The following is a 23,542-nucleotide window of genomic DNA, read 5'->3' as shown; positions in this document are numbered from 1 at the left end:
CACGGTCACAAACCTGTACCTAAGCCTTGGCCCTGTAAATCTTCTTTGTATATTTATTTTAACAGAATTGCTGTCTGTACAACACCAACCCACATATGTTCTTCATATAGTTGAGATATGTTAACAATTGTTTAGTACTTAAATAATCTGTAATCTGCGGGCTCTGGGGCTATAATAACCCCTTCATGCTGATTATAGTACTATCAGTTTGTAAGTTGGGTTGGTAAAAAAAAAAAGTTTCTTCTTTTTTCTCTCTTTGCTTTTTTTTTTTTCCCCTAAGGTTGATGGTAGACACAAACTACTTGACCTTATTTGTGTAAACCTACCTGGGGGCCCTAAGGCTATCTGTGAACAATAAACCCCTTTGTTTCTTTCCCTTAAGATGAGGGCCTCCCAGAACTGTCATCTTTAAACTAAAAAGGTTACTGTAGACATATTTGCCAATTTTTTTTAATACTTTTTTTTTTTTTTTTTTTTTAATGGTGTTTCTTTTTGTGTTGGGTTTATTGCTATAAGGATTTCTTCCCTATCCCCACACACAATTCTTTTTTTCTCTCTCATACGTATGTATGTATGTATGTATGTTGGGGTTGGCAAGAATTAACACTGGTTTTCTAAGTATAAATTCTGGAAGCTGATTTTGTTTTGGGGGTTCTCCTTTGCTGATTCTTTTTCTCGCTGATTTGTATTCATCATTTGCTACCTCCCATAACTGACCTTGGAATTCCTTAAACACCTTCTTTTGCACCTCCCCCCCCCCCCCCCTCTTTTTTTCCCCTAACTCACAGATCACAATTATTCACTTGGAAGTTGTATCTAATTCTTCCCTTACTAGTTTAAGGTGTCGTGGGCTAACATCAACTCTCCCTTCACGGCTTAGGTTTTTTTATTCCCCACTCCATTTTTCCTCAGGGGGGTTGCCCCCGCCACCTCCTTGCTTTTTCTCACTCCTTTTTTTTTTTTTTTTTTTTTTTTTTTTATCCTTGGGTTAATCAATCGCTGTTTTCTTCACGTTCACATGGATACATTTTTAAACACTCACTCCAAAACTTCACCCTCAGTTATGGCAGTTAGATAAAGAGACAGGAAGGACAAAAACACTCTTGAGACCTTGATGGACGCACAATCGATTGTCGCTAATCCTCCACTTCAAAGTGAGCCATTAGTTATCCAATCTCTGGTCTCTAGTTTCTCTGAAGCTCTGGCTCCCAAATTTGATGTTCTCAAAAATGAGATTAAACAAGATATCTCACTTTTAACTAGTGAAATTAGACAATTTGCTAGTAGACTATCGGAGGTAGAACAAAGAATTTCGGATCTAGAAGATTTTGCTGTAGGTCATAACACTAAGCAAAAAGCCACAAATACTAACCTCTAAAAAATTTCAGAGTAAACTAGAAGACCTACAGAACCATTCTAGAAGGAACAACTAAAGAGTTATTGGGGTACCAGAAGAGAAGCAATATGAGGACCTTAATAAATTAACGGTTACATTACTGCAACTTCTACAGAACCCAGACTCTCAGCCCAACATAGTGCTAGAGAGGGTACATAGGATAGGCCCGCTTAGACCTGGCAAAGTGAATATAAGACCTAGGCCAATTTATAGCCAAGGCGTTAAATTTTCAAGATGGTCATTTTTTCGTAAGAATCAGCCCGTATTTCTCAGAGATGCAAAAATTATGCTTTTTCAGGATTTCTCTTCGGATACTGCTGCAAAGAGGAGAGATTTAGCTCCAATCTGCACAAAATTAATAAACCAGTGTCTCTGAGCTACCATAATTTATCCAGCTAGGCTGAAGCTAATTGTAGATAACCACACACATTTTTTTGATTCTGCTAAAGATGTAGAAAAAGTTTATGCTGAGACCTATCCCTCTGATAGTGGAGTTAGATAGTAAATTTTGGTATTTTCTAAGTAGTCCTTTTTTGACCGTGGGAAATAGGGGTGCCTACTGGGTTGAGATGGGTTTTTTTTTTTTTTGGATTGGTGTTTTTTTGGGGGGGTTTTTAGATGATGGACACGGCAGGTAGATTCAAGTTGACCTCCTGGAATATTGGAGGCATTACATCCCCCATTAAATGGAAAACAATAATATCCCACCTGAGGAAAATTAACACTGACATTGCCTTTTTACAGGAAACCCATCTAAAACTTGAGGAAGTCCTTAAAGGGACACTAAACCCAATTTTTTTTTTCGTGATTTAGATAGAGCATGCAACTTTCTAATTTACTCCTATTATCAATTTTTCTACGTTCTCTTGCTATCTTTATTTGAAAAAGAAGGCATTTAAGCTTTTTTTTTTTTTTTTTTTTTTTGGTTCAGTACTCTGGATAGCACTTTTTTATTGGTGGATGAATTTATCCACCAATCAGCAAGGACAACCCAGGTTGTTCACCAAAAATTGGCCGGCATCTAAACTTACATTCTTGCATTTCAAATAAATATACCAAGAGAATGAAGAACATTTGATAATGGGAGTAAATTAGAAAGTTGCTTAAAATGTCATGCTCTATCTGAATCACGAAAGAAAAAAATTGGGTTCAGTGTCCCTTTAAGCTTAAATGTTCTTGGGTTAGGAAGTCCTTTCCTCCCTTAGCGTGGAGAGGAAAGGTGGTGTTGTGATCCTTCTAAGGAAAAGGATAAATTATGAAGTTCTTCATCAATGCGGACTTAGAGGGGAGATTTTTAATGGTAAAAATTAAACTTGCTAAAACACTTTATACATTATTTAATATATATGCCCCTAATGTCTTTAATTTAGCCTTTTGGGAAGCGTTGCAAGCTAAAATTACATCATATGCAGAAGGTTAACTGATACTAAGGGGAGACTTTTTTAATATGGCACCACAGGATCCTCTTGATAGATTAAGACAGAATCCCTTGTGTCTTAAAAACAAAAGAGACAATCTGAAATCAAAACTGTTTACTAGGCTTTTTCAGAACCTCAGGTGTAGTGACCTCCCGGAGATCACAAAACCCTGATATAAGAGATTTTACATGACCTTTCTAAAGCACATAAGACACTTTCTAGAATTGATTTACTCCTTTTGGATGAAAGACTGTGTAAAATGAGTTTTAGCAGGGATTCTTCCCATTTTGGATCACGCTCCTATCTTTCTTGATTTCCAGTTCAGTGATCCCGTTTTATAGGAATCGTCTTTTTTCTTTCCTGTATATTTGTCATCAGACATTAAGTTTAAAAACTGGCTCAATTCCAAGTTTGAGGAGTATGTCTGTCTTTTTTAATCGGGAATATACCAGTCGGCCCGCTATCTTCTGGGAAACCACAAAAGCGGTCCTCAGAGGGGAGATACTAGCCTACAGCATTAGCAGGACAAAGAAACCTAAATTAAGGGAAAGAGAAGTCCTGAAATCAGTATCCAACTCGTATAATCGTTATTTATTGGAGAAAACACAAGAGTATTGGACAAGATATACTCGAGCACTAGGGGAAACAGATTCTCTCCTTCTCCTTCTCTATAGGGCTACCCAGAAAGATCTAAGATTTCAGGCTAAGTTTTATATAGGTATGGAAATAGAACAGGGAAACTCCTTGAAAATTTAGTCAAGAGAGATGAAGGTTCATCTCTGACTCCCTTCAATGTGAAGGTAATACTCTGATGACAACAGAAGAGCTCCTGAAGGCTTTTTCAGACTACTATCAAGACTTGTATTCCCTGAGGACCTCAAATAACCTCGAGCGTGAGGTTTTTTTGAAGTAAAATCCTATCCGACCCCAACACCTGATTTATCCGAAACTCTCAATTCTCCCATCTCTGAGTTAGAAGTGTCTAGAGCAATTCAGGATCTCTTTAAACAGAGCCCCAGGCCCAGATGCTCTCCCCAACGAATTTTATAAAATAGTATCTCCTTTAATTGTACCACACTTAACCACGCTCTTCAATGATATGTATAATCAGGGAAATTTGGCCTCATCTAATTTTGCTGCTTCCTACACTACCCTAATATTAAAGCAAGGGAAGGACCCTGGTAAGACAGAATCTTACAGACCTATAGCTCTGTTGAACATGGATTATAAACTATTTACCTCTATTTTAGCGCAAAGGCTTTAATCTCTCCTTCCTAGTATTCACAAAGATCAAGCTGGTTTCCTGTCTAAACGGAACTTGTCAGCTAAAATAAGGGAAGTTTTTCTTACTATAGATTATTTCAAAACCATGGGGAGGGGGAGGACACCCCGGATCTAGCAATTATTTCTATTGATGCTGCAAAAGTTTTCGATTCGGTGCACTATGATCACTTATTTTCTCTCCATCGTTTTGGCCTTAGAGGTAACTTTTTTTTTTTTTTTTTTTTTTAACTTTATTGATAATCTATACAGGAAGGCCTCTACAAAGATGATAGTAAATGGTTTTATGTCCAATGATATAATGCTAAGAGGAGAAACGAAGCAGGGGTGCCCTCTCTCTCCTCTTCGATATCTTCATTGAATCCCTTGCTATTTTAATTAGACAGCAACTGGAAGGCATTAAGATAGCAAAAAGGAGCTTAAAATAGCACTTTACGCCGATGATATTCTTATATACATCACAAATACTTTTTTTTTGCCTGATGGGTTCCTGTCACTTTAATTTCTGCTTCTGTTGTATTTAAAGGGACAGTCTACCATAGAATTGTTATTGTTTTAAAAGATAGATAATCCCTTTATTACCCATTCCCCAGTTTTGCATAACCAACAGTTATATTAATATACTTTTTACCTCTGTGATTACCTTGTATCTAGGAACCTTCTTCCAACTCCCTGATCACATGACTGTGACTATTTATTATCTATTGACTTGCATTTAGCATTGTGTTGTACTAGATCTTAAATAACTTTCTGTGCCTGAACACAGTGTTATGTATATGGCCCATGTGTACTTTCTGTCTTTGTGTTGAAAAGAGATTTAAAAAGCATGTGATAAGAGGCAGCCCTCAAAGGCTTAGAAATTAGCATATGAGCCTACCTATGTTTAGTTTAAAGGGACATAATACTCATATGCTAAATCACTTGAAACTGATGCAGTATAACTGTTAAAAGCTGACAGGAAAATATCACCTGAGCATCTCTGTGAGGTAAAATATCTTCCTTTTTTACATAATCTCCTCAGCTCACCAGAGTAAGTTCTTTGTAAAAAGTTATACTCAGCTGCTCCCAGCTGCAGGTAAAAAAATGAAGAAATGAACAGCAGCCAATCAGCATCAGCAGTGCTGAGGTCATGAACTCTTACTGTGATCTCATGAGATTTCATAGTAAGCTTCCTTTACCTGATTGGTGAAATAATGAGAGTTCACGAAGCTCATCCTTTCAGTTGTCCCGGGACAGACATACTAATATGCTGCTTAGAAATCCTTTACAATGGGAGGTGGCTACTGAGGATTTTTTGAGGTAAAAAATCTTGCTTTTTTACATAGAGATGTTCAGGAGATATTTTCTAATCAGCTTTTTACAGCTATGCTGCATCACTTTCAAGTGTTTAAACATTTGGGTATTATGGCCCTTTAAACTATAAGAATACCAAGAGAAAAAAGTAAATTTGATGATAAAAGTAAATTCGAAAGTTGATTAAAAGTCCTATCTGAATAATGAAAGTTTAATTTATACTAGACTGTCCCTTTAAATAAGATTTAAAAAATAAAAAAAAAATGCATACTCTATTTGAATCATGCAAGATTAATTTTGACTTGACTGTGCCTTTAAGCTGAAACAGGAACTACATAATATTGTGCAAGTGACTCCTAAGAATCCACTACTTACTGGCAGATAAATAACTCCAACATACTATTTTCAAGTGAAATGCTTTCCCAAGCATAAAAACCAGTTGTTTTATTCAGGATAGGAATATGTAGTTTTCAAAAACCTGTAATACATTTTCTAATATCCTCTTTTTAGATACAGCAAATAAAAAACTGACAATAATACCCCCTTAAATTGCTTTTAAAGGGATATGAAACACAAATATTTTCTTTGGTGAATCAGACAGAACAAACCATTTTAAAAAAGTTAAAAATGTTACTTCTGTTTTCAAAGTTGCTTCTGCATTGAAGCGATACCTAGATAGGCATCTGGAGCGCTACATAGCAGGAAATAGGGCTGCCATTTAGCGCTCTTGCAAATGTATAACATTCTTGCAAAACTGCTGCCATATAGTGCTCCATAAATGGGCACGCTCCTAAGCTTACATCCCTGCCTTTCAACAATAGATATCAAGAGGAAGAAGAACAATTGCTAATAGAAGTAAATAAAAATTAAAAAAAAAAAAAAAAAGTTTAAAATTGCGTGCTATATCTGAATAATGAAAAAGGGAAAAAAAAAAAAAAGGTTTTGGGTTTCATATCCCTTTAAGTTAGCTCTAATACAATTAGTTTTGATCTCTATTACAAAACACTTCTGACCTATTTGCTGCCAAGTGTTCTGGTTCCTTTTTGTTTGTTTAATGAACCAGATGAGAATCTACAGGTAGAATGGTGATCACTGATATTAATCTCTACATCCTGGCAAACATTTAAATTGAATTCCTTAAAAAAACAAAAACTTCTTGTACTAACAAAATGGTTCACAGCGGTACAAAGCAGTTCTCACTATGCAAATCTAGCTCATTTTATATGTTTTCAGTTGGCATTAAAATCTGGCTTAAGTTAATTATTTTATTTTACACACATGACCTCTAAAAGCACAGTGTCCATTAAAGGGACGCTTAGTCAAAATAAACGTTTGATAGAGCAGCAGTTGTAAGACACTTTGCAATTTGCTTTCATTATCAAATTTTGCACAGTCTTTTTATATTCACACTTTATTGGGAATAAGATCCTACTGAGCATGTGCAGAAGCTCACAGGGTATACTAGTCTGTGATTGGCTGATGTCTGTCACATGATACAGGGGGCCGTAAAATGGGAGAAAAAATAAATTTGTCAGAAAAAAGTCTGCTTATTTGAATTTCAGAGTATGTGCTATTGCATTGTCTCTTTATTATGCACTTGTTAATTGTCATTCTACTGTATTGAGTGTTTAAGTCCCATTACTGACTTCCCAAAAACAGTTTCCCACCACACCCTAGAACGTTTTTAATTTAGTTCAAAACAGTTACACTGAGTGGATGTTCAAAGCCAATAACCTATTAGGAGCCCAAGAGAATCTGGTTTAAAAAATAATAATTAAAAAAAAATCGTATGTTGAAGGAAATATTTTTATTTTTGCTTAAAGTGGGAGAAATGAAACAAATATAAAAAATAAATGAAATCCATTGCCTTTTTGTTATAAAGTTGAATGCAGTTTTATACAAAGGTCTGTACATGGAGTGAGAAAGGTAGAGGGAGTGCTTTGGCTCCCATAAAGGGGCAAATTCTCCTTTTTGAGGACATTCTGACTTCTCTTCTTACGTTTTTTTGGTCCTGCCTCTATGACAATGATTTGCTCTTATTGGTTAGAGTGGTGACGTCATCCGCTCCTAGATATAAAAGTAGTGTGAACATGTGTCAAGTGGAATTGGTACCCTCTGTTCCTCTGTAGGAGTCCATGAAAGCTAAAGAGACTAGGGCCAACGCAAGTCATGAAGATGCTGTTTGGGGATATTTACAGAAATATAGCACTTCTGATTTGTCTGGGGGGTCTCATAAAACTAATATCCTCTTCATATCTTCACTATATAGAGACATTTCTCCCTATTTGAAGGGACATTGTAGTCTTTTTTTTTTTTTTTTTTTTTTCTTTGTTTCATCAAAAATTATCATGTTTCTGTAAAGAATAAACCAAAGTTAACTTGTCATACTTGCAAAGGTGTGTCCCTCAACACCAATAAAATAAAGGCAGGAAGTTTAAGGCCAAACCTGCAATATCAGTTAAAACTGAAATTTAAACAGACTACTCCAGAATGGTTGTTTAAAAAGATATAATCCCTTTATTACCCATTCAGTTCTTTTGACAGACTTACATTTTAGCCAGTCAGTGCAGACTAAAAAATAACTCCATGGAAGTGAGCACAATTTTATCTATATAGTACACATGAATTAGCGCTGTCTAGCTGTGAAACATTGTCAAAATGCACTGAGATAAGAGGCAGCATTCAAGGAATTAAAAATGAGCAAATTGCATGCCCAATATGAATCATCAAAAGTTTGATTTTGCCTAGACTGTCCTTTAAACATTTTATAGGCAAAAAATAAAAATATTTAAAAAGTAGAAGCGGCTTCATTTTCTCTCCACCACCTCAGAGGTAGCAAGATCATTCACCCCAAGAGTTGCTCTTTCTCAGTGATTAATATATCTGATCTAGCACAATTGGTTGTGCCTGAGCATTGCAGAAGAAACCTTTTGTGCAATGTTAAATTTTGCTGTTCGATTCACTTCTTGCGAACCTATCTGCTTGCAGGGATAGTAAGTTTTGCCAATAGATGTTTTCTCTATTAAAGGTGTTAAACACAGGCATACTTAAAATTCATTTTACAACACAATTATTTTTTATTTCAAGATGATTTTTATTTACAGGTTAAAGGAACTGCCATGGGCACCAGGTACGCCCCAAGCTTTGCAAACCTGTTTATGGGTTGCTTCAAACATCAATATATAGATATAGATAGAGATAGTGATTGTCAGACTCAGATACGATAGCTAGTAATGAGATTTATATAATGAGTTGTGTGAACCACAGCTGCTGAGAATCATACTTGTACTAAGAAATATGAATGATTGTAGCAGAATGAAATATTGCTATGTGACATAAACTATCATGAGTGATAGTGTCAAACAGCACATTTAACAGTCAGCAAGGTTGATATTAGGGGCATAGGTGAGAAAACACTTGCTATCACATGTGTTTGGTATTAACACTGCTTTTATATAGCAGTGTCTCTCACTGTGAATCCCAAATAAAAAAAGAACAAACTTACAAAGTACTTGTGAAAAATAATTATCATAAAGCACAGCTATGCAGCGGATAAATGTTGATCAACTTATTCATATATATATATATATATATATATATATATATATATATATATATATATATATATATATATATATATATATATATATATATATATATATATATATATATATATATATATATATATATATATATATATATATATATATATATATATATATATATAAATATGTGGTATTTTGAGAGGATAAGAGAAATGTGCACAACAAAAGAAAAACTGACAGGTTGCTCTTTAGGGTGAACTGAAAATACAGGCTGTAGCAGTAAGAACAAACTTGTAACAACTGAACTTTTAAAAGTACCTGAGTGGAAGGTGGTGGTTGGGTATTGCATCCATATGAACATTTAGTTTCATCTCATTGTCAATTATCTGGACAAGCTGCTGCATTGATGGGAGGTGTCCTGATTCTAGCTTTGACCAAACAGGAACATCATTTAACGTGATCTCGAAAGCTCCTGTAGACATACACTGATTCTCAATCATGTTACTTAAGAAGAAAACCATCATGCAGGCATAGACCTTATTTTCTTGTCCCCATTGCCAAACACCTGGAGCTTGCATACCAAAGAATGCAAATGGATCTTTTCCAACAACAATTAAACCTATTAATACTAGCTTGAATATTGACAAGAAGGATGCTATATGCCTAAAAATAGGATGAGGAAGATAATTTTCTCCTTCTATGCGGATGTCTGGGTAGCGCTGGTTGATAACCTGCATGTACTCTTCAAACATCCGCCTGTACCCTCAGGAGACACAGATCTGGAACTTGAGCAGCGGCCGGCAGCATACTGCATCCTCAGTTTCTTGCTAGGTAGCATGTTGTTGTCACCGGAAGCACCGCTAAACACTCCGGCCAGCAGGCCGCTAATGAGCAGCAACCACGGAGTGCACCGCAGCGACATCCCGAGACTCGAGCACCACAACCTTGTGCCCGGCGCAGGGAACAGCCCTTTGTGACGTAATGGTGTTCATGGCGTGATTTACTAGATGTGGGCGCGGATTACATATCCTGGCGTCATGTTTGTTATCAAACTTTAAAACCTTTTAAGTTAACTTGTGGTCATGCAAAATTGCTTCAGTATGTTTGATTTCTTATTTAAAGGGACATGAAACCCAAAAAAATGTGTTCTATGATTTTTATAGAATGTGCAGTTTCAACAACTTTCTAATTTACTTCTATTATCAATTTTTCTTTGTTCTCTTGGTATCTTTTGCTGAAAAGCATGGACGTAAGCTCAGGAGCGTGTACGTGTCTAGAGCACAATACGGCAGCAAATTTGCAAGAGCACTAGATGGCAGCACTATTTCCTACCAAGTAGTGCTCCAGACACCTACCTAGGTATCCAACAATGAGAACGAAACCAATGGTATATAATAAAAGGCTAAGTATGTTTGTCTGATGCAGTCATGCGCAGTAGACTGTGCAAGACAAACATACCTGGCCTTAACCCCTTAACAACCAGCGCTGATGCGCAGTAGAGACTGTGAGAGACAAGCGCGAGGACGGTGCAGATCATTGAGTCCTGGGCTTCTCTCTGCCATGAGTGGGGCTGTGCGGAAATAATCTGGCAGAGATACCAAAGCAGTCTGTGTCCCTCTCTGCATCGGGCAGCAGTGGTGCTGATCATTTGTGTCATGGGAGGGTTAGGAGGGAGGGAGGGAGGTAGGTGGGCGGGCGGCCCATTGCTGGAGGGGCTGGAACAGAAGAGAATTCTACACTACAGAAAAAATGTATGCCAAGAGCGGTGGGGAGGAGGGAGAAGGGAGGTAGGATCTTGGAGGGGGACATTTTGGCCTGTGTACACGGGCTTTTAACACTAGTGTGATGATAAAAATAATTGGACTATGTAGATATCGGGGACCTGCGCCTTCCAAATTGTATCATTCAAAGCTCTAAAGTCAGTTATTTAAAGGGGGAAAAAAAGAAAATTGGAAACTTTTTTTTTTTTTTATGTGTGTATACTGTGTTTCATTTTTGTGTTTCATATCCATTTACCGTAATAATGTTGTATTTGTCCCCAAGGGACCAGACAGTGCTTTACTGCTAAATAACTCCTACTACGTGTTTCTTACTGTATTGATCTTACAAGAAGAAAAGGTTGAGTTGACTCTGCCAGCGTTTGAAACTTTGAACATTTAAATACATTATAGAAATGTTGTTTTTAGTGTGTGTGTTTTTATATGAAAATATTAATGAATTTCAGAAATCTAATCAGTAAAATATGTAGAGAGTAATAAAATGTGGATAATTTTGTGTACTCGTATTGTTTCCAGCCTTGTTACAATTGCCACAATTTGTTTTAACTTTGGAACAATTAAAGGGATATTGTAGTAATTTCTTCTTCATTTTATATAAAAGAGATCATTGGTGTTACCATGTATATTTTAAAAAAAAAAAATTTTTTTTGTTATGCATGAATCAAACAGGTTTCTTGCTAAGATTAATTAGATGTGCTCTTGTCCATTAGTAGAGCTGTGATAGATGAGCTATGGAGCATTATTAGATCATACATAACGGATAGTATTGTATTGGGTTAAATTTACAACTTCCAGTCTTGTCTTTTTCTTAAAGGGACAGAAGACACCCTGATATTTAAATATCAAGTGTTTAATTATGCATAGTTAAACAACTTTGCAATATATTTATTTTGCCTCATCTTTACACAATTTTCAAAGCCAATTTACATGATTTTCTAATTCCCACAACAAGAAATACATATTGCAAACATATTAAGGCTAACCCTGCCACACATGTATTTGCTTTGGCAAATAACTGCAGAACAACATACTTTATACTTATATTGACTATGGCTAGCCTTGTCTTCTGCAGACTTGAGCTTGGATTGGCTCCTGGTAGAAATGTTTTTCAGTATAGCAGTTGTATTGTGAAATACTTTAAACTTCTGAGACCAGTAAATGATGAAATGTGTATATGTTTTTAATTTGCAGCTATACTCTGTGTATCTGGAAGGATTCCTCCTTTTCAAGGTGCGATACAAAGACTTGCATCTGTGGGATGAGAAGGTAAGTGCATCAATTTAATATCCCAAAATCTTCCAGAGTATTCTTAGCTAAATATACTTTTTTTTTATATATATATTTTCAGTATTTATGTTCTCCGCCAACAATTGCATAATTATTCAAGTTAAAATACTTTAAAATGTTAGTGATTCACAAGTTGCACAAAAAAATCATAATTTCTATATAGTGTGCTGTAGCAGAAATTTTACAACAGTTGTGCGTTTCTTCAGTATCCTAGGAAAAAACAGAAAAATAATGGATGAGTCTCTTTGTATCTTCTATTATTTCTTTTCTGCTATAAAATTCAGGCCTGAACATATAATTCCAACATGTTCCATTTAACATTTGTCTCATATGGTTATTCATATAGCTATTTATTAACAGGGGTGTAAGGCTACGTTACCATTCATCCTAAATCATAAATATTTGTCTTTTTTTTTTTTAGGTTCTAAAAGCTAATGTGGTATAACCATATATAATGTGCACACACAAATTCCATCAAGGGACTTGAAAAGCTTTGCACAATAAATTTAAAAAAACAAAACAAACACACATTTTGCAATACAGTTTTCATTATTCATTCTGCATCTAGTCTAACCCTTCTTCATATTGGGCCTTAACTGGCCTCAGCAGAAGCAATACGATGCTGCAAAACCATGCCAATTTTGCTTTTGTAAAATAAGAGTGACTATTCTTATGTATTCTAGTAGCAAGTCTGAACTGGACCATCAAATAAGTGAAGTTGTGTGGAAGTTTGACAATTGAAAAAACGCTGTTAAAATATTCAGAAAATTTGCACACTCAGCTAGAATGCTAAAGGGACATATAAACCAAATTTTTTCTTTAATGATTCAATTTTAAACAAATTTCCAATGTACTGTAAAATAGTTTTTCATTTAATTTGTTTCCAGTGACTTGTTATATGAGCTGCAGATGATAAAAAGTATGAGAAATTGAGTCTTTGGGGACGATTCATCAATCTTCAAATGGAGCTTGATGCAGCCGTTTCCGTGCGAGCCTTCAGCAATCCGCCCAATCGCATACGATCGAGTTGATTGACACCCCTTGCTAGCAGCCGTTTGTGCAATGCTGCTCCCTGCAGATTCGTGGCCAAACAGTTCACCAGAACTGCTTGTGCAATGACAAATAACGACCACGTATCCTGTCTGCATTTATCAATGTGCGGCGGTAGACATGATCTCTACATGGATCATGTCTGTCCGCACTTTCATAAATCGTCCCCTTTAGGTTTATTGTGTATATGAAATAGCTGTATTTGTTCTTTGAAACCTCATCATATCCTTTTTGTACACACACATGCTTCTTTATATTATCTCTGTCTGTATACCAAAAGCCAATACCTGTACTTAAGATCTGATATTCAAAAGCTCGCCAGCATAGAGTGATCATGCAAAATCTTTGTTTTTTTTAGACCTTATATCGTAAAGTGTCTTTCGTTCATATATGAAACCAGGCAAAGTGAGATAAATATCTTTCAAAAAAATGTTTGTGTTTCTAACTTTTTTTTAGGGACCTCTCTGTACTGACCAGATGTCTTAGATCATCTCACCTGAGCGGCAAGCTTTTAAATATCGGGCCCTTAGAGAACAATTGAAAATTAACATTTTATTACATCTTTTCTAACTCCCACTGGCAGTGTCTTTTCTTATATTTACATAGCTTTTATATAGCTTATACTTAAGTATAGAAACTTTCAGTATAGGTAGGGATACCACAGGCAAAATCTATTTTGAAGGCTTGATATAAAGGTAAAGTAGCTATTTGTTAACGGTTTAATACACTCAGGGCCGTCTTTAATACTGACTGGACCCTGGGCAAACATTTTCTTGGGGCCCCCCCCCCCCCCATGCAATTTCGCTCTCCATCCCAAAAAAACAACTAAATCAATTAATTTTATATATATTTTTTTTAATTATTAGCCCAGCAGTGGATTATCCACTGCTGGGCTAATCATTAAAAAAAAAATTGCAATATGTGAAACTGGACCTAAGCAGTACTAATAAGTAAATAAATATATAAATTCCTCCACTCTGGATTAATTTAATATGCTTTTGTATGTGATTCTGGTGTGAGGTTAGCTGGTTAAAGAGATTTAGGGGAGCCAACAGGAGCAAAGCAAGGTAAAGACTGAGGCGGAAGCATAGAGGTGCAGACAGATATAAGTTTACTGACTGGAACAGCAGAACTACTATGGGAAGCTGTAAAATCTGAAACAGAGAGAAATAAAAACTATAAAAATAAACCTTAACTTAATGTGTGAAGTATCAGCATGACACTATACACCAGCCACAGCAGCACATGTCACTACTTTGCTAGGAACAAGTTCCCTCTCATCCTGCACTAGACAATGCTGCATGGGGGAGGGGCATGTGTACACTCACTTATTCTTCCCACTGCCACCTTTCTACAAAGCACTGTTTTCCTAACAAACTTCAGTTAGTTGATCTTAGAGCCACAGCAGAAAGAGCAGGGCTAAGGGGACCAGCAGACTGGATGCTGTCTGCCCAAGGCTGCATGGATACAGATGAGTCACACAGCATCAAGACTGAAGAGAGCAGTGTGTGCAGCTCTCACAGATGCTCAAATCCTCACGTGCCTGCCACTCCAGCTTTCTGCTGCATGCGCCTATAGTGAGCCCTACCCAGAAACAATCTCCACCACCAGAGCAGTTACCTGGTGACAGTAATAACCCCAGCAGGACCTTTTCTGATGCAGTGGGATTGACTGGATGCCTAGTTAGGGCTTAGCATCCAGTGCTGCACAGTGCACATCTAAAACAGCACATGGCACTAGCTTGGCATGTCACATGATACTGGCACAGTTTCTCACAAATAAATATAAGCAGAGAACTTTTGACTGTGACAATATTAGGACTGACTGTGTGTGCCCTCCATGTCCCATGAAATCAGCAGTCTGGCATGAACTAGGACTTTTGGGCCCCTCAACAAAGACTGGGCCCAGGGCAGCTGCCCCTTTTGACCTGTGTTAAAGACGGTCCTGAATACACTCCCGCAGGTACAATTAACCAATAATTACAAATTAAAGGAGAGAACAATTTAGGGTAAATTGTCCCATTAATAGCTCTCAAATTGAAGTCTTTAGGTGGACGTCTCATTGTAGGCAACCTCAAGATCAAAAATCGCTGCTGATCAAAATTGTCACTCGTGAAAAAGTTTCCGAGTCTTAACCAAATTCCTGTGCTTGACAATCCCTAACGAATAATGGTAAACCAAAAGGTAAGGGGATGAATAATTTTGTGTCTTATAAACAAACCGACCAAGGATGACCTGCATGAAACGACTATTAAGAATTAGTAGAAAATGCACACAGTGAGCTAAGCATTCTTTAAAAAAAAAAACACACAAAGCTGTCAATAGCCCTGGTCTATTAAAGGGACATGAAATCCACATTTTCTCCTGTGCGATTCAGATAGGGCATAACGTTTTTTAAATAACATTCCAATTCTTATCTAATTTGTTTTGTTCCCTTGTATCCTTTGTTGAAAGGTATACCTAGGTGGGCTTAGAAGCCTGGAGCTAGCTGCTTCTTGGTGGCTGCACATATATGCCCCATGTGATTGACTTACCAATGTGTTCAGCTAGCTCCCAGTAGTGCATTGCTACCCCTTCAAGAAATACCAAGAGAATGAAGCAAAATTGATAATAGAAGTACACTAGAAAGTTGTTTACAAATGTATGGTCTATCTGAATCATGAAATAAATATTTGGGGTTTCATGTCCACTTATAGGGATAGTCAAAATTTAAGTTTCATGATTCAGACAGAGCAGGCAATTTTTAAGCAACTTTCTAATTTACTCCTATTATCATTCTTCTTCGTTCTCTTGGTATCTTTATTTGAAAAAGCAGTAATGTAAGCTTAGGAGCTGGCCCAATTTTGGTTCAACACTTGGGTAGCACTTGCTGATTAGTTTCTAAATGTAGCCACCAATCAGCAAGCGCTACCCAGGTGCTAAACAAAAAATGGGCTAAAGATTCCAAGAGAACGAAGAAAAATTGATAATTAGAGTAAATTAGAAAGTTGCATAAAACTGCATGCTCTATCTTAATCATAAAAGTTTAATTTTGACTAGACTATACCTTTTTAAGGGTACAATATCAGCAAGAAATTATATTGGGGGGGGAAGAAACAATATAAAGCTACGTGTTTGGTGCGAGTGCCCCCTTCAAAACCAGCACTGAATTTTTTTTATTCTTGAACTAAAGCCAGTCTTCAGGCTTTCCAGCTAGCTGTTAAAGGAACATTTCAGAATGCTTGGAGCGCTGTGCATACTACCCGTTTACTGAATTTATAATTATATTCTTGTTCTGAACTATTTCTCACACATAACTGCCTAAGGCTTTTGCGCAATTATGCAGTTAAATGCAATTGTGTGTGTGGTTTTTTTTTTTTCTTTCCTAAGATATGGTGATCATCAATTACTAGTGGGAATATCACTCCTGGCCAGCAGGAGGAGACAAAGAGCACCACAGCAAAGCTGCTATATATGTCACTTCCCTTACCCATAACCTCCAGTCATTCTCTTTGCCTGTGGTGCAAGGAGGAGGTGAAGTTTTGGTGTCTGATCTACAATCAAGATTTTTATTTTTATTTTAAAGCAGAGTAGGTTTGCTCTGATCTTTCTAAAGGGTCTAGCCTTAGCACATGGCAGCCTCTTCAGTAGGGCAATGGTGGCTTTTAAGCAATTGGGAACTTGTGGGGTACAATCCTCACTGCATTTTCCCAAAACATTTTGCTGCCCTATTTAGATATCCTGAGTAAGTTTATTCAGTCTTTCTGTATTTCCACAGGTCCATGTGAGGGATGGCATCCTCTCAAACCAGGTGAGCTGTCCTGCTAACGGACAGATAAATATTGAGGTGCCATTTTTATTTTTCTATGTAGCAGGGAAAAAATTAGCACTTATTCAGCTGAAACGCTGCAGGGGACATTTTTTATTATTCCTGTCAGGGTGCAGGTTTTTATGGCAGTTTTTGCAGGCACTGTTAGGGGAGGAGTTATTTCTTTTATTGATGGCTCAGTGAGGATCTGTTTTTAGTAACAGATTATGTACTTTTTTGGTGGGGTTTTATTGTTTGTTTTTAAGCCTGTTTTTCAAGAACGTTGTTTTTAAAATAAAAACTAAAATGTTTTTTTTGTCAGCTGTAGGACTGCCCCTTTTAGGGAGGTTCTGATTCTGTGATGTCAGGTTTTTTGGTTTTTTTTTTTTGGCGCTTTTTTTTTCACTTCCTGTAAGAGTGAGGTGCCCATATTTCAGATGGCTCTGCTGTTTAGATGGCTTCTTGCTGTTTTTGCATCTCTAGAATCCGGATTGTAAATGGGATGGTTTGTTTTTCTCCTCAGTTTGCTGTGGGTTGCAGTACAGGTAGGGCACCTCAGTAATTATGCTGAGGTGTAGTGTTACCTGGGGTATGTTTTCTTGATTTGGTAAATTTTAAAGGGAACTTATTTAAAAAACGTTTTTTTGGCTCTGTATTATATCCTTTGTTTAAAAAAAAAATAAAAATATATATATATATATATATATATATATATATATATATATATATATATATATATATATATATATATATATATATATATATATATATATCTTCTTTTTGTATTGTGGATCAGGAGGCTGGGCTGGATGTTACCTGTAGCTTATGTTTTGATGCCCAGGTGGAACCCCCAGTACCTTTTTGTTCATGTATTGAAAGAACTTTAGCTTATAGAAATAGACTTTTTGACCCTGAACCATCATTAGGTAAGGCGGATGCTGTTCAGGAGCCTCCTGTTTCAGATGTGCTGTAGCTTAATCCTCAAGCGTACCAATCCTATTCATCTGCGCATGCAGTGCCATGCGTTTCCTCTCTAGCGCCATCTAAAGTTATTTTGCAAGATATTACTGCCTAAGTATCTTCCGCAGTATCTGAGGCTCTGTCTGCTTTTCCCATGCTGCAGGGAAAACTTAAAAGGAAATTTAAAGAAACAGTAAGTAAGGTTTCTGATCCTGAAGTGGCTAATCAAAGTATTTCCTCTCAGAAGTCTGAGGATGAAGATTTTTCGGGTGCATCAGAGGGTAAAATTTCGGGTTCAGGCAGTATAATTTCTTCTTCTGATGCTGAAGTTGTGTGGAAGGCTTGCTCAACTAAGAATTGTTTTAAACATTTATTTTTTCTGTACCTCTGATTTCGCAAATGCTATTAAATGTACAGATTGGTTTGAACTTCATGTCTCCAAGGATGTTGCTGTTAAAGGGACACTGAACGCAATTTTTTTTTTCTTTTGTGATTCAGATAGAGCATGCAATTTTAAGCAACTTTCTAATTTACTCCTAATATCAATTTTTCTTTGTTCTCTTGCTATCTTTATTTGAAAAAGAAGGCATCTAAGCTTTTTTTTTTGGTTAAGAACTCTGGACAGCACTTTTTTATTGGTGGATGAATTTATCCACCAATCGGCAAGAACAACCCAGGTTGTTCACTAAAAATGGGCCGGCATCTAAACTTACATTATTGCTTAAAATTGCATGCTCTATCTGAATCACAAAATAAAATAATTTGGGTTCAGTGTCCCTTTTTAAGGCAAAGCCACAGATTTCTCCTTTTATGTCCCAAGCCTATATGGCGTCACATGCAGTGCCCTGTGGTTTCTCTCAATCTCCTGGAGGAGTGTATTTGCTTACAGAAGTTGCAAGCTCAGGTATCTTCTGCGGTATCTGTGGCTTGGTCTGTTTTCCTTTTACTTCAGGGAAAAGGCAAGAGGACATTTTAAGTCTCAGATAAGAGGGGTTGTGCTCCACATGCTGCTACGCAGGTTTGTCTTCTTCCAAGTTAGTGAGGAGGATTCGCCGGTAGTTTCTGAGGCTGAAATCTCAGATCTGGACAGTATAATTCCTTTATCTGTTACTGAAGTGGTATTCTTTAGTTGTTTGCTTCAAAGCCTCTTATATTGTCAGGAGGTCTTGGCTGACTGGATGACACCGATCCCTATTGTTGTCTTTCCTTTGGAGTTTTGTGAACTTTATCAGTTTTATATTTTTCTTTCCTCTATGGAAGGGTTCTAGATGTGCTGTGAGATGTTCACAGGATTGTTATAGAGAATCTGGGGATATTTCTCCCTGTCTCACGCCCTTTTTAGGATTTCCTGTTGCTATCTCTCTTGAAATGCATGGTGTCTTTAGTAGAAGGGAACTTTCTACTTTTAATCAGAGAACTTAAACCTCCAGCTTCTTACCTATGTCAGAAAGAAAACTAGATTATCTTCAGAGAGATCTAATTGTTCATTTAGAGCAATGTCTTGTACTAGCTGCTGGGCATTGTGGCTGAAATTTATGGTCAGCTGAGAAGCCTACCTGTGGTTTAGTGGTACAGCCTAGGCTTTATAGTTCTGCAATTGCAGATTAAATTCTTTCTGTTTCCTCCAAATACATGCTTCTAGTGTCTCCTTTTAAGGATGAGACTTTGTTTGGGTCATGCCTTTTTCAAGTTCAATCTTAGTTTTCCTCCCAGGGGCAGATTTCTCTTTCTAGAGTATCTGCAATCCAAGTAGGATGAGAAGCATTCCTTGAACTGGATTCAGGGTCTTCATCTCTGGGAGTGACAGTTCCAGTCCCACTTTGGGAATGGGATATAGGTATTTACCTCCTATATTTCAGATTCTGTCCTTCAAAGTAGTATCCGTTCTCCTTTTGGTTCTAGTGGGCCTGTTCATAATGAACTTAGACCTGAGAGATTTATTGTTTCCTTAATTTGAATCTTCTCTAGTTTATTTAGTTTGCGCAATCCCAGTCAGACCTTTAGGTCTTGGGCTATTGCAAGTGTGTTTTTCTGGACAATATATAGTTCAGGTATCATCCTGACTTCGAGCTAACTCTCGTTTAAGAGATCTTGTCCAATCTTCTTTTCCGGGGATGGGAAATGAATCTGGAGAAGAGTTCCCATGTTCTATCCACAAGGGTAATTTATTTGGGACCATCGCCACAATACCCTGAATGCACCCGATTTCGTTTGATCTCTGAAGTTATGCAGGGTCATGTCAGTACCTGGATGGGAGACCACCTTGGGAACACCAGGTGCAGTATGCTTGGACCTTTTATTTGATTCTTTATCTAGGAGATGTCTTTCAGAGGTCAAAAAATCAAGGATTTATTCCTTCTCCACACTCTGCAGTCTTCTGTCCGGCCAAAAGTAAGTTTTTTTTGTTTTTTCTAGTAGCTTAGCCATCTTGCAACTAGGAGGTTGGGAGTTTGGATTTAGCTGCAGTTGATTTTTCTTCACTTTTCTGTGACCCTGTGTATGGAGGGAATTGGTTTGATGGTATTCCATGGACATCATTCCTTTTGCTATTTTCCATGACATGGAGACCTTTCGGATCTGCCTTTAAAGGATAGATTTAGATCAGATGACAAGAGACTTTCTTCTGTAGTATTTGTTTCAGGAGTATCTATCTTCGGGCACGTGTTTCTGGAGATATTCCTAGGTGATGTGAACACGGATGCCAACCTGCTGGGCTGGTAAGCTGTCTGGGTCTGTAAGGATTATGGACTCTAAGTGTCTGCTCTTCTCTTTAAACATCTTGGAGTTGAGAGCAATTCGCAATGCTCTGATGACCTGACCTCAGTCATCCCTAGCTTGGTTCCAGTCATACAATATCACCTCTAGGGTTTATATCAACCATTAGGGAGGAACTAGGGTTCCTTAGCCATGTAGGAGCTGACTTGGATTGTTCAGTGGGAGGAAGCTCACATTTGCTGTCAGTCATCCACTTTCCAGGGGTGGACAATTGGGAGTTAGTCTTCTAAACAGACTGATAATTCATCCCGAGGACTGAGCATTTCCATCCGGAAGTGTTCTCTAGGTAGACCTTCACATGGGGGGGGTTTCTGGAGCTGGCTTCTGGGGCATTTCGACAGAATGCCAAGTTTTGAAGGTACGGTTTATGGTCATGTGATCCGCAGACCGTCCTGATGCTTAGTATTGTCTAAGGGGGGGGGGGGTTCTGAATATTTTTTTTTTTTTTTTTTTTATCCTTTCTCCAGGGTGGTCTGGAGAAGGGTTTTTCAGTCAGTACCCTGAAGGGTCAGTTTTCTGCATTGTCTTTTTTTGCTACATAAGCATTTGGTGGATGTGCCAGATGTGCAATCTTTTTGTCAGGCTCTGGTCTACATCAGGCCTCTGTTTAAGTCGGTTGCTCCCCCTTAGGGTTTTGCCCTTGTTCTTAAAGTTTTGCAGTAGGCTCTGTTTGAGCCTTTACTTTCCATAGATATTAAGTTATTTTGGAAGGTTTTGTTTCTCATTGCTATGTTTTCTGCTTGGAGAGTCTTGAATCTCTCAGTTTTGCAGTGTGATTTGCCTTATATGCAGTTAGGAAGAAAACCTTACTAGTACGAATAACTGCCTTAAGTGGTTTCAGGTAGATATATTAATCAGAAAATTGTTGTTCCTTCTGTGTTACCTTTCTTCTCATAAGGAACATTTGTTGAACAACTTTGATGTTGTGCCTGCTTTTATTTTCTATCTACAGGCGACTAAGGATTGTCACCAGTTTGCTGTTTGTTTCGCTGGGAAACATAAAGGTCAGAGAGCTTCAGCTACTTCTTTCTCTTTGGTTGAGTAATATAATGCGTTTGTTTTGAGACTGCTGGACAGCAGCCTCCTGAGAGAATTTCAGCTCATTTCACTAGGGCTATCCCTTCTTGGGCTTTCAAGAAGGAAGTTCCTGTAGAACAGATTTGCAAGGCTGCAACTTGGTCCTCTCTGCATAAGTTTTCCAAATTTTTATATTTTTGTCTCAGCTAAGCTTCTTTTGGGAGACGGGTTCTTCATGCAGTGGTGCCTTCTGTTTAGGTTACCTGTCTTGTCCCTCCCTAATCATCGGTGTCCTCTCTGTGTCCTCTAGCTTGGGAATTATTTACCACTAGTAATTGATGATTCCGTGGACTCGCCATATCTTACGAAAGAAAACATAATTTATGCTTACCTGATAAATTTATTTATTTCCGGATATGGTGAGTCCACAGCCCACCCTTTATTTTAAGATGGTTATTTTTAACTAAAACCTCATGCACCTCTACACCTTTTGTGTTATCTTTTTTTTCCATTTTCCCTTCGGCTGAATGACTGGAGGTTATGGGTAAGGGAAGTTACATATATAGCAGCTTTGCTGTGGTGCTCTTTTCCTCCTCCTTCTGGCCAGGAGTGATATTCCCACTTGTAATTGATGATTCCGTGGACTCACCATATCCGGAAATAAATATATTTATCAGGTAAGCATGAATTATGTTTCTTTATAACCCCCCCCCCCCACACACACACACACTCACAAACGCCTATATATAATACAGTAGGTTCCAAAAGTCTGAGTTGGCCGTCACAAGCTGGTTTAATCTGCTCACGTTGTTAACTGTAAAATTGTAATCAGATACCTATTGTTCAATTTTAACACTGAGATAAATCATTGTTTTTTTTTAATCTTTGTTGCCATTTGTATACACTTCACACATTACTTGTGTATACATTTTCAAAATGATTGTGAATATATATTTCATTCATTCAAAGAGTAACATCCTAGCACGTGGGAATTGTATTTGTCCTTTGATGATTTAATACCGGTTTCTATTAGTATGGACCTGCAAGTACTCCTTGAAGATGGACATTAATTAAAATAGCTTTTGTAATTATGCTAAATGTTAATCAGCAAGTGCTATCCAGGGTCTGAACCAAAAATAGGTCTGCTCCTAAACTTACATTCCTGTTTTTTCAAATAACGATAGCAAGAGAACAAAGAAAAATTGATAACAGGAGTAAATTAGAAAGTTACCTAAAATTCCTTGCTTTATCTGGATCATGAAAGAAAAAAATTGGGTTTCATATCCCTTTAACTGCAGAGATAAAATTAGCATTTTCACGCTCTTATTTTTTTGTTCTACTTTCATTGTTTCAAGGCAGGATCTGAGCTATAGTTTTAGCTATGTTCGAAAGGATTTATATTAAGATGTGAACTACTTGTACACAAAAACTTTGTGTTTTTTTGTTTTTTAAAAAGCCATTTAAATAAACATCACATTTGAAACAAGCCTACATCTGTTTTTAAATTGGTTAATGCTGTTGAACTACATCCGTCCAAAATGTATTTTTTGATAAATTGGAATAATGTAGTGAAATGTTCTTACTGCAAAGCATTGGTGAAGTTAAAGGGACAGTATACACTAAATTTCATATAACTGCATGTCATAGACACTTCAATAAAGTAGATTTTGCGCATATACTAATATAAAAATCCAGTATAAAACCTTTTTAAAAAGAAAAAGTACTTAGAAGTTCCAAATTTAGCACTGTAGATGAGATGAGCCTAGGACACCCACTGAAATGGGCCGAGAAAGCAAGAAAAGTAGACCCTCCTCTGCATATGAAAAGACCCATTACGCAAGCTGGGGTCTGTAGACATCAATATACAGCATACATCTATAAATTTAAAAATAAGTCAAACTATACATCGTTACAAAAACACTCTCAGATGTGATATATAAATGGATTATCTACAAC

The 23,542-nt window shown here is 37.1% G+C and overlaps 1 protein-coding gene and 1 pseudogene across 1 annotated transcript in view; one reads left to right on the top strand and one right to left on the bottom strand.

Annotated features, from left to right (window-relative positions):
• Positions 1–23,542, top strand: part of SNX31 (sorting nexin 31) — a 216,012-nt gene that overhangs the window by 14,556 nt on the left and 177,914 nt on the right. The window contains exon 2 of the mRNA XM_053715250.1: positions 11,903–11,977. Within this exon, the coding sequence (XP_053571225.1) occupies positions 11,903–11,977 (75 nt within the window). The remainder of the gene's footprint in view (positions 1–11,902; positions 11,978–23,542) is intronic.
• On the bottom strand, positions 9,242–9,889 carry LOC128659660 (thioredoxin reductase-like selenoprotein T; annotated as a pseudogene).

Source organism: Bombina bombina, chromosome 5 (assembly GCF_027579735.1).
Source record: "Bombina bombina isolate aBomBom1 chromosome 5, aBomBom1.pri, whole genome shotgun sequence".
NCBI classification, from domain to species: Eukaryota; Metazoa; Chordata; class Amphibia; order Anura; family Bombinatoridae; genus Bombina; species Bombina bombina.
This window is presented reverse-complemented; position numbering and strand designations above follow the sequence as displayed.